This window comes from Cricetulus griseus, chromosome 2 (genome assembly GCF_003668045.3).
Source record: "Cricetulus griseus strain 17A/GY chromosome 2, alternate assembly CriGri-PICRH-1.0, whole genome shotgun sequence".
NCBI lineage: Eukaryota > Metazoa > Chordata > Mammalia > Rodentia > Cricetidae > Cricetulus > Cricetulus griseus.
Window position 1 is genome coordinate 341,095,125 of NC_048595.1, and position 12,476 is coordinate 341,107,600.

At 41.4% G+C, this 12,476-nt stretch overlaps 2 protein-coding genes across 7 annotated transcripts in view; one reads left to right on the top strand and one right to left on the bottom strand.

Moving 5' to 3' along the window:
* Egflam (EGF like, fibronectin type III and laminin G domains) overlaps positions 1 to 12,476 on the bottom strand; it is a 163,970-nt gene that overhangs the window by 150,135 nt on the left and 1,359 nt on the right. The window lies entirely within an intron of this gene.
* The window catches only part of LOC103163979 (leydig cell tumor 10 kDa protein-like), a 35,360-nt gene that overhangs the window by 7,683 nt on the left and 15,201 nt on the right, over positions 1 to 12,476 (top strand). For 3 of the 5 annotated variants that reach the window (XR_003482454.2, XR_004768556.1, XM_027401337.1), the window contains 2 exons: positions 4,380 to 4,442; positions 4,681 to 4,749. Coding sequence is in view for 1 of the 5 variants with exons in the window: in XM_035440596.1 (XP_035296487.1) it covers positions 1,685 to 1,785; positions 4,380 to 4,442; positions 4,681 to 4,749; positions 7,094 to 7,143 (283 nt within the window). In the remaining 4 variants the exon portion in view is untranslated. Of the gene's footprint in view, positions 1 to 262; positions 1,786 to 4,379; positions 4,443 to 4,680; positions 4,750 to 7,090; positions 7,144 to 12,476 lie in introns of those variants that run through there. The other 2 variants (XR_003482452.2, XM_035440596.1) reach the window with 2 other exon arrangements.

The following is a 12,476-nucleotide window of genomic DNA, read 5'->3' on the forward strand; positions in this document are numbered from 1 at the left end:
CTTACTGAATAAATTATCTACCACAAAGAGTTCTTTTTGTTATGGAACACAAATAGAGAAGCTTCTAGAAAATTGGTGGGTGAGGCAGCTAAAATTCTAGTTTGTACATTTCAGTACCATTCATTTGATTGTTTATTTTTATTTATTTATTTATTTTATTATGTTATTCATTTTTTATTTTTAGTTAATACATTTTAGTACCATTTATTTGTTTATTTAACTTTATTTTATTTATCTTTTACTTATGTGTATTCACGTGCTTAAATGAATGTGTGCATGTGTGTGGGTGCCAGAGGTGGCCACTAGCTGGCCAGCAAGTCCCACAGGGCCTTCTGTCTTTACCTCCTCACTACTGAGAGGTACATACAGCTTTTTAAACATGGTAATTTATCATGTTTTTATGGCAAGGATTTTACCCTCTGTAGTGGTTTGAAAGAAAACGACCCCCAAAGGGGGTGGCACTATTATGAGGTATGGCTGTATTGGAGTAAGTATGGCATTGTTGGAGGAAGTATGTCACTGTAGGGGAGGGCTTGAGGTCTCATATGCTCAAACTATGACCAGTGACACGGTTCACTTACTGTTGCCTATGGATCAAAATGTAGAACTCTCAGCTCCTTCTCCAGCACCATGTCTGCCTGCACACTGCCATGTCCTGCCATGATAATAATGGTCAAAACCTCTTCAACTGTAAGTTACCCATTTAATGTTTTCCTTTATAAGAGTTACTGTGGCCATGGTGTCTCTTCACAGCAATAGAAATCCTAACTAAGACACCCTTTGACGCATCTCCCCAACCCCAGGAATCCACGTGCAAATTCAAAGTTTCTCAACCCGTGAGTTATGATCCCCCCAAAGGCCATCAAAAAACACAGATATTTACATTAAAATCCATACCAGTAACAAAATTACAATATGAAGTAGCAATGAAAATGATTTTATGATTGGGGATCAGCACAACATGAGGAACTGTCTTAAAGGGTCACAGCATTAGGAAGGTTAAGAACCACTGCACAAATCATAGGTGACTACTATAAAGAGAAAGCCATCACTTCTTGTAAAGTGTAAGAACATGTACTAGCATACAACATATATCCACTTAGCTTGAAATGTTTTGGGATACCAGAGGAAGGTGGTAGGTTCTATGTCATTGATTGATGGGGAGCCCATAGGCTGCACTTGGAGTCAGGCTTTTTCTGAAATAGCTATGAGGGCAGAAAGGAACCTAGCTGAGCAGAGTATTTCCACTCTGGAAATCAAATCACTGCAGCTTCAGGAATTGTCGGAGTTCAACCACAATGGAGGAAAGTACCCTAGTTAATGCAGTTCTCTATGTATTTGGGGCCTTGTCCAAATGACCTAAGTCATTTGGATTGCTTGGCTTTTAGGGTCTTTCCTTAGACTATTGTGGCTTGTGGCAAATAGGACAGATGGTAACTGCCATAGTTTGGACATGGTCTGACTGCATCTCTCTAGGGAACATGTGTTGCCATTTAATCCCCACTGTGAGGCATAAGAAGGCTGGAAATTAAATCTGAGTACAGTTTTCAGAGCTGGGGCCTTTGGGAGATGATTAGGATTACATAACGTCATTGGGGTGGAGCATTTATACTTAGGTCCTGGTTCCTTTATAAAAAGAGACAGAGACAAGGGTACATCCACACACTCCCTTTTTTTATGCTGAATGTCCTCTCTGTACCACCTCAGGGTTCTCACAAGCAAGGATAGCACCAGGTGCAGCCTTATGTTCTTGAATCAGCACCGTGATCCCAAATATATCTCTTTGTAAGTAGCCTCCTTAGCTATTCTTTTCTTTGTAAGTACCCATCCTTGGCTACTCTTTTCCTCATAACTACCATCTTTGACTAGTCTTTTCCTCATAAGTACCTACCCTTGGCTACTCTTTTCTTAAGTGCCCACCCTTGGGTACTCTTTTCTTTGTAAGTTCTCATCCTTGCCTGTTCTTTTCTTCATTCACTCTGATGTAGTAACAGCACATGGCCTCAAACAGTAAGCACTTACTTTTCAAGCAAAGTTAGACATGGCAATGAAAATACACTACAGGTCAAATCCATCCAGGGGTGAAAAAGATACAAAAACTGTAGATGACCTGTTTCTACAGATTTGGTAACACCTTTCCTTGGTCCTTCAAGAAATTCACAATAGTGCCTCAGAGACAACTAGTTTTCTGGGTTCAGGTTCTTCCCATGTACCTAACTAAAATGCATTTCCTGGAACCCTTGCAATTCAGCTGGGGCTATGTGACTGTGGTCTGCCCTTATACATAAAACCTCTCCCACAAACCTTCATGCTCTTCACATCCCTCCTTAGAGGTCTGTCTTGAAGAAAGTGGCATTACAAGATGGAGATATTACACAAATGATGGTAAGATCTTCAGGTTGCCACACACAAGAAAGTCACCCAGGGAGAACAGCCAACTAGAAATACACACACTGGACTTGGAATAAATACAAAATAAACCAAACCTTAGCGCTGTTCATCCATCAGCTAATGCTAATTGGCCTAATTAATACAGGTATCTATTTGCATGTGTTGCAACAGGCACATCACTATTCCAATAACAGGACAAACAAACCTGGAGCAGACAAATGAGTTTGTTGTTACATGAAGAAAACATTGAACTGGGCTTGCTGGATTAAATCAGAGGGACAAATACAAACTTCTTTGCCAAATATATTTCACTAATGAAAACACATCTGACACTGATGAACAAACCCTTTAGTGTGAACTTCAGTTTGTTGTGATGTGTGTTTCTGTTTTGTTTTGTTTTTGAGATGGTGTCACCATGTAGCAGCCCATGGTGGCCTAGAATTTGCACTCTTCCTGCTTTCACCTCTGGAGTTCTAGGACACAGACATGCATCACCACACACAGTTTCTTCTGTGAATTTACTTCTGCAGCTGTTTTTGAGAGTGGACTTCACAGTAATATTGCTCAAATGATAACTAGCCAGCCCAGGGGCATGGATGCCTGCCTAGGGCAGAGGTAATGTTCCACATTTAACCATGCTGTGACACTATCACCAAGAAGTGAAATAAACGCACATGCTTATCCTTGAGTGCTGCCTTCCTACCTGTGTTACTGCAAGCATTATCTAAACTCCCTTAGGGTAGAGATTCAAGCAATTCATACTGCCACTGTTTATATGGAAGTATTTAAAAGATAAATCACAGACATGTAACAGCCTCCTAATTCACAACCATCGGCCATCTTATTTATTTCTCGGCTCACTCCAAGAATTACGAGCAAAGGATCATGGGACCTATTTCTAAGTGTAAGATTAGATCAATAAAATTAGCCATCTGTCCAAGGAAGGCTTTAAATGCAGGTTATATTTAAGTATTATGTTCCCAACTGCCCAGATGTTACAGAAAACTGCCTGCTGATACGACTCCTTTTGCACAGTGTAAACTGTTAAAAGGCTAATATAAACCTATTGCACCAAGAAAAATAAATAGCATTAACTTTGTATTAAAACTGATTCAGGATTTGGGGGTGCCCTGTCAGCAAATACGAGTGTTAAAATTTGAATTGCTCAGTATTTGCAGAGTCAGATAAGAAACACATCTCAAGTGTCATTAGGGGAGTGAGAAGGGAGAGATCTAGAAATAAAAACAGATGAGAACAGAGCCCAGGGAAGGGCAGCCTTGCCCGGCCTGGCTAGTGAAGTAACAGTAGTCACTGCAATTATTCTTAGCTGAAGCAGGCAGATTTCCTTTCTACAAATTAATTCCGAACAAGGGTTTGGATTTTTTATTTTTTCAGATTCAGGAATTTTTGCATACATATAGTGATTCTTGCTGGGGACGAGATCCAAGTCAAAACACAAACGTCTATGTTTTACAAATGCTTTGTACATAGATCCTACAGGTAATTAATTGTGGAAGATCCTAAATAATTTTGTGCATGAAACTGAGTTTTACCTATTAGGTCATCTGTGGGTTTTTCCACTTGAGGTGCCATGTCGGTATTCAAAAAGGTTTGGATTTGGGGTTTCAGAGTTTGGATTATGGATGTTCAACCTGGAATGAATACCTTACCCTGATGCAGTACTTCAGCTCTTTCAAAGAATTGGCCTGCTTTACTCCTTTTGACTTTTCAAAGTAAGGTGGCAGTGGTGTTACCTGGGGGAAGTGAGGGCTTCTTATAGGCAAGGAAATGGAAGAATCATTACAGGAAGATCATGGGCCTGGGCTGTCTGTCTGTCACTACTAACCAGTTCTTAAGACCCAGCCATCTCTTAGTGCCTGGCTTCATTTAGACTTGTGCTAACACCATGCCACAGATCAAGAACCACATTATTTGTTCAGAAACAGCTTCCCTTTGAGCATCACCCCAAAGATTCTACTGTTTTACAGAGATCATCCGCTCAAAGGAAACACATGCTTTTGGCAGCCTAATTTTTCAAACAGAAAATCAAGGTATGTGGCTGAACAGCTTTTGATTTGTAAATTATTTATAAAACATCTGAAATGTTTATAAGTCACGACAAATTAGATAGAATGCAACGATACATTAACACGTATGGGAAAAGATAAAAAAGAAATGATAACATAATGCTCAAGTTTGTTGGGATACCTGTAAATATGTATGCATATATATCCGTTTAGGTTTTGCCTTCTAATCCAGATTAAATGTTTCCTTAATTTTGCTTTGAAGCATCAGTCAGTTGTACCTAATCCTTTGGTACGGACACTGCCTCATTAATCATCTGAGAGAGCCTATAAGGTAGGTCCTTTTCTTAGCATTATTATCTATTCATTTACTAACAGCAGATAAGGAAACTAGAGAAAGGTTGCATAGTTTACACAACTTTCCAAACGTGACCAAATAACCAATAAGAAAGCTCAGAGCCTGGCTCCAAATTTGCTGAAATATGAAAGTGTATGCACGCCAGGAGCCACCCATGCAAGTCAAATGACCCAGCTTCCTGGAGGCGAGAGAAGAATGGAGGGTGGGGATTAGCTATGTGGAATGAGGTGTGACTGTTAGTCTTGCAGCAGGGCTTCTCTTCTACTTGCAGCCACCCCTCGGCGGACAAGTAGGGAAAGAGGGTGTGGATGGTTTGCCTCCAAAGGTGTCATTCATAGATCTGAAGTCCATAAGTCACCCAGGAGCCTGAAGCTGGAGGATTACCTCTTTAGAGTTAACCTGGGCTGTCTATCAAGGCAGACTCCATCTCTAAAATGTAATATTAACCACAGCAACCAAAGAAACAAGAAAATAGGAAGTCCCCAAACCAACCTCCAGAAATCCCACTGAGTCTATGTGCAGTTGATTAATTTAATTATACCTGCCCAAATGCTGCTGCTAACTGGCAGAAGTGGAAGAGATAAACAGATACTGTGAGTGTGTGTGTGTGTGTGTGTGTGTGTGTGTGTGTGTGTGTGTGTATTATGGGGTGGGATATGAAGAAGGGGAGGCAGAGGCAGAGGAGCCCAAATTCTCTAGGTATAGACTGTGAGTCACCTGTTGTCAACTCTCCTGAAGTTCTTGTTTCAAAGATGGATGCCTGGGATGTATTCTAAAAATTCTTACTGCATAGTTGAGGACTTGTATAGGCTCCTGCCCAGGGCCTGAGATCTGCTCCAGCCAGCTCTGGAAGTTTGCCCTCTGCTGGCTGCTCATGTAATTTTTTTTACACCGGGGACTACCCTCTTCAATCAGCAGTTCTACATGGAGACAATATATGCTGGTTTATGTAAGGAGGTAGAAGCCATACTTTGGATCCTTCTTCAAAATGGAGGTACATAGTCAGTGAACTCAAAAATAGATTTGAGGGACTTCCCCTACAACCTACACTTTAGGCTCTGCTATCTATCTATATTCCCTTAAACACCCCCCCCCCCCGCCATCAGAATCTACAGGGAACCCCCAGTACCTGCAACCTGGCATGCAATGGTCATTAAGAGGCAGGGGTTTAGCCAGCTCAAGCACCAAGCTGCCATCAAGATGTCATGATCCTAGGTGTGGTGGCATACACCTGAGTCACAGAAGGTAGGTGAAGGCAGCCTGAGTTACATGAGAATTGTTTTCACTTAACAAAACAAACAAACAAATACATATGATATCTTTCATTTATTTATGTGGACAATACTACAAGCCTACTTAACCCAGTGAGTGAGATATGGGGATACAAGATACCCACAGGACAAACCATGTGGAAGCTAAGGCCCACTGTAACCCTCAGACATATGGGACTGTGACTTTCATAAATACAGCTTGGAATTGCTGAATACTTTCAGGCCATATGAACCCACTGGGTGAGGGAACAGAAGAAAATATATAGACTACTACCCGCTAAGGAATTTTAGGGTTATTAAACTCTTAGCTCTGATATATATATGTATATCTATATATAGATATAGATATAGATATATAGATATATTTAGATATGTAGATGTAATCCTATGTATATTAATAACCCTAGAATTCCATATATATAACCATATATCTATATCTATATCTATATCTATATCTATATATATATATAGATATAGATATATATATATAGTTTCTCTTTTCTGGCCAAGTCACTCAAGGGAAAGCACTGTCTTGTGTTCAACCACATCTACCCCTGACTTTAATTTCTCTCCTTTGCTTTACTTTGATCACAGATAGTCATGGAGGAAAAGAGAGAAAGACAGAGAAAAACAAGAAGAAAGAAGTGGGGGGGGTTGTATTTATTAGACACCATAGAGAAATCTGGAAGAGGGAGCATTACTAGCTAGGAACTTCTAGATGGCACACATGGATGAGTACACACACGTGTGTGCATATGATATATCCCTGTGTATTGCTATCTATTATCCACCTATCCATACACCGGGGGGGGGGCATTTATATGCTCAGTTTCTCCTCAAGAACCAATACAACCTCACTGTGATGGAATAGAGTTGGGTACTAAAAGGAAATGGGGGAGGGGTGCATTCAGAAGAGATGAGTCCTCTAAATCACATTCTTTGGGAAATGTCTAGAATACTGCCAGTCTCTTGAAAGCTTGATGGAAGTGGCATGGGGAAGCAGGACAGGATGATACCAAATGTCTTAGCCTTTCTGTGTTATCCAGCAGCTGCAGAAACCACCTAGAGGGACCTGTATTCTTCACCATCCACCAACAAGGTACCTGCCTGTGAGGTACTTCTCCTCTTGGGGGATTTTGTTTTCTCCTTTGTGAATTTCCCTAGATCTTCATTTTAGTCCAATTATATGGATGGAGAAATACTGAAGAAGCAGGAAAGAAATGATTATGGGCTTGTGCCACATTAAAGATGACTGTGGAGAATACCAGCTACTCCGGGAAAACTTGACCCCTAAAACCCCAGCTTTACCTTCTCCCATGGGCCTTGGGGCCTCAGGCACTAAGGACAAGTCAGAAGGGAAAACAGGACCCACGTGTTCTCTCTTTCCTGTGTACTTTGGCCAGATTTAATAATGCCATGTGTTTTGTATCAGTAAAGAACAACTCCACTCTTTAGGACTGGGAGTACTGGCCTTTAACCCATAAATCATCAGGCCCCCAGTATACACCCATCCTGACTCTTGGCACCAGGCCACAGACAAGCCACAGCAGAGACATCCCTAAGAACTGTACTGTCAGATCCTGCAGAGAGACAGCAGACCCAGCCCTTATCTACTGCAGGAGGATGTGAGCAGGCCTGGGTGGCATCAGCTACTGAGAGCAGAGGCATAGCAATCCACTAAGCCAAAGACCCACCCACCACCACCAAGCACAATACTTGTATAATAAAATCAATGAATCCAAAAATCAGAAATGAAATGTTGATTTAAATATCACACCTCATGGCCTGGCATGGTGGCACACACTTTAATCCCAGCACTCAGGAGGAAGAGACAGGTATATCTTCCTGAGTTATAGGCCAGCCTGGTCTACATAGGAGTTCCAGGACAGCCTCTATGTTCCAGTCTCTCTATGTAGAGAGACCCTATCTAAACAATTTTTTAAATAAATAATACCACATCTCATGCAAAAAGATAGCTCAAAATAATTTGTAGAACTAAATAGAAAGTTAAAATCTTCTAGATAAGGAAGGACATTCTTATCATCATGGGTTAAGTTGTCCTAAAAGGAATAATCATTAAAAAGAGATAAATTGGGTCCATTCAAATTCAAATTTTCTCCTTTTTGAAAGATACCATTAAGAAAACAAAAGGCAAGGGCTGAAGAGACAGGTCAGTCAGTAAAGAATTTGCCTCCTAAGCATGAAGACCCTAATTCAGTTTCTAGAATCCATCTAAAACTTCTGGGTATGGTGACATGTACTTGTAATCTCAATGCTGCAGAGAAATTGACAGGGTGCCCTTGAGGGCCATTGGCCAGCAAGTCCAGCCTAATTGGTTAGCTCCAAGCCAATGTGAGACCCTTTTTCAAAAGAAGAGAATATACCCACCCACACACTCCTGGACACACACACATATACCACCCACACACTCCTGGTCACACACAAATATATGCATAAAAAAGGCAAATAGCATCTGGGATGTTGATGCTTTCAAAGCATGAAACTGGACTGTATCAAGGACTGCACTCAACATGTACAAAGAACATTAAAAAAAATCAGTAAGAAAACAAACATCTCAATTTTTTCTGAAAAAGTCAAAAGATTCAAAGAAAATTGAGGCAAATGACTCATGAAACAAAAGTTCAATATCATTAGTCATGAAGGAAACAAAAGTTAAAACCATAATGAGATACATCATTGTTCACCTATTAGAATACCTGAAACAAAACAAAAACAAACAGGGAAATGACAAAGAAACAATTGTGCATGGATTGTTAGCTTCAATTTTCAACTTGACAAAACCCAGACTGACCTAGGAAGGAAGTATTAGTAAGGGATTATCAACACTGACTTGGCCTGTGGGAATTATCTTAATTAATGTGGTTGGTGTGGGAAGGCCCAGCCCACTGTGGGCAGCACCATTCTCTAGTCAATGAGATCATGACCACATAAGACCAGGGAAATCACCACACAGCAAGCAAGCAAGTGAGCAAGCACTCATGTAATTATTTCTCTTTACTCTTGACTGGGCTGCTTCAAATTCCTGTCACTTCTAGGTGGACAGCAACCTGGAATTTTGAGCTACACCCTTCCTCTCCTCATTTTCTTTTTGTCAGGTTTTGGGTTTGTTTTTGTGTTTTTTTTTTTTTTTCCGTCCCAGCTACAGAAATGAAACTAGAACATGTACCAGATGCTATAGGGAATCTGGGATGAGTGGAACTTCTATACGTTGCTCTTAGGAATGTGAAACAGTGAACTCACTCTGAAAAGCAATGCAGTGTTTTCTTGGAAAGTTCAGCCTACTGGAAGCAGGGATCCCACTTGGCTTCTTACCATGAGAAATAAAAGCATATCCACCCAGAGACACATATATGTTGCATGTAGCAACCTCAGTCACCTCACCCTGAAGCTGAAAACACCTAAAAAGCCATTCCCTGGTGAACAGTTCAACAAATTGTGCTCATCTAAGCACTACTACTAACCAATAACTAAGGAACAAACCACTGATAGGTGATGGGAAATGTTGTTCTGTGTACATGTTTATCTTATTGACTGATGAATAAAACACTGTTGGCCAATAGGGTAGTAAGACAGGTGGGGCTAGGATATGAGGAGGATTCTAGGAAGTGAAGGCAGAGAGGTGATCCCAAGATGTGACATAGGTGGGCAGAAACTGCCACTAGCTATCCATACAGGTCTGGAGGTCTGTACAGACAGGTAGGAAGTGACTTAGTTGGGCAGAAAGAGATATAAGCAGTGACAAACAGGAAATGGTGCTCTTCTCTTCTCTGTGGAGTCACTGAGCAGTCACCATGTAAGACATGAGAGGAGTAACAGGTCCAGACCCTTTCTCCAATAAGAGAAGACCATGTGGAAATACTTAGATTATTAGAAATGGGTTAATAATTTAGACAGGGCTAGCCAATAAGAAGCCATAGCCAACAGCCAACAACTTTATAATTAATATAAGTCTTGTGTGTTCATTTGGGGCAAGGCAGCTGGCAGGAAAGAGCACATGTTACAGATACAAAGCATGACACATTCTGGAAGAATTGAAACTATAGGGACAGAAATCAGATCATCAGTTGCCAGGGACTGTAAAGGCTTTCTACTAAGGAACACAAGACAATATTCTAGAGGAAAGAAAATAGTCCATATATTTTAAAGCAAAAGGCCACATGAGGGGAGCTAGACAGGTGCCACATTGATGATGAGGAAGAGAGAATACAGGCCACTTAGGTGGTTACTACTGGCTGAGGCTGAACTGCGAAGGGTTTTGTTACTGGGTATGTTTGTTAGAACTTATCACACTATCCCTGAAAAGGAAGAGTTTTTTCTAAATGTCTTTATCTCAATAGCTGCCTAGAGATCTTCATAAAGAAGGGCAGAGCTATAGATCTGCCTGTGGACTATGGGTGGTTTCTTCCCTGCTTGGCCCCATGGTTGTAGCATTCTTTCCTCCTCTCCCTCTGAAATTCCTGCTGAGAAGCAGAAGCAAGAGTCAGCAGGCCTCCGGTGTTGGGGGTCTTCACACTACCCCAGTTCAACTTTTGATGTTAACTTGGACAAATCACTCAGTACCTCTCAATCTCATTGCCAATTGAGGGGTTTTCACTTGCTTCCAATTTGGAGCAGAACAGGAGGGAAACCTTTTCAGCACATTGTGCTTGTACAGCATGGAGGCCCAGGGTGGTGTGTTAAGGTGCTGTAGACATAGGGGCCTCCATCTTCTCATTGCTCTACCCCCAAGGGACTACAGTGTCCTTCTGGTCCCCACAAGCATCAATGCCCAGAAATCTAATAAAAGCCAGCAAGCAGTTCCTCATTACTTTGTAAGGTTATGAACACTCTTTATGTATGAGGTCAGGGGACAGTATCATTCTGCACCCCACATCAGTAGTCTGGGTACTATTTTATTTGGGGTCTGTGTCATGTTCCATGGTCAACACAGATCTCCCACACAAAACAGCAAGGCCAGGCCCTCTACCTAGGTTGCAGGGCTCTGTCCCCAGAGAACTCAGCCTTGAAAACACCCAAGGCTACATAGTTCTGCAAACAAGACAGCTGAGGACTGGGGGTTCATGGCAAATAGCAGAGCCCATCCCTCCGCTTAGCCTCTGTGTGGCCTCAGGTAAGATACTGAGCTTCTCTCTAAGCCACAGTTCTCCCCCCCCCAGCCCCAGTAAAACAAAGAAACAAGGCTGCCGGCTTGATTAAAGAAATCAGTTCTCAGAACAGTGTAACAAGCAGTTAATTAGTGTCAGTTATTATTATTTACTTTGACTTGGTTTGAGTACTGCAGTGGCAACTGCTTCTAGCCTTGGCATATGTGGAGCTTTCTTTCCTAATGTCCCATGCTAGAAGGGGCTATACCTTGAGGTGAGGGGGCAAGGTGTTCTTCACTACCTATCTCTTTCTAAAAGAAGTGATGCAACCTTCAGGTTAATTGGAAACCAAGACTTCCCAACTAAACTATACTTATCAAAAGTCGATTAAGCAGCATCGTAAAGAGGAATAGATAAACAAAACAGACTGCTTTGGAATGCCTGCATGATCACCACACCACCTTTAAAGTGCTGCACACAGCCAATTTCTGTGGGGGGAAACAAGGTACAAAGTCACTCCCATATGGATCGGAGCAGGATTTGCGGGTGTCTGGGGGAGATTACAAATGAGCTCCTTGCTGTTCACATCTGAGCCAACTGGGGCACATTCAGTTTTTAATCTGGACCAATTTTACGGATCAAAAACTAGTCTTTCCATGGGATGTAAATGAGCCCACAAGGAAAATTTCTCCTGAAGTTTATGAAGTGGCTGTCATTTTTCAGCCAAGCAGCTTTTCAACCTGAAAGCCATTGTCTGAGTAAAACTATGAAGTAATTAAAAAATTAAAATAAGCTCCTTCTAGGCCACAGCTAGTCTAAATATCCCTTCCACCTTGATGGGTCCAAGAACATCCAAAAGGAAGTTTTTCAAAATCACTCCCATCTTTGGTTTTACTTGAAGTAAAACCAAAGAAACCAACATGATACATGGGTGACATCAATATCTGAACAAGATGCTGAGTGAAACAGGAAGAAAATGTTTTTAGGAGAGGAACGGCCAAAAATTAGGAAATAAAGGGGCAAATGGGGCAAAACATGTGTGCAATTTTAAACAGTGGGCTTTTGTGCAATAATTTTACCACCTGCTTAAATGGTTTGAAGTTTACCCTTGGAGAACTTGTGTTTGCCACTCAGGCTCAGAGCCACGGATGTATGGATGAGCTATTCCAACATGTGGCTAGACTGTTTCATGCGCAGAAGCCTGCAGAATGCAAGATCATAGTGTAGTTATCTTGAGGAAGAAAGTTCAAAGGAGCCTCATATTGAAATGCTGGAAGGTGTATGAAGATGTGAGAAGACAATTTAACAAGAAACTACTTTGGGTGAC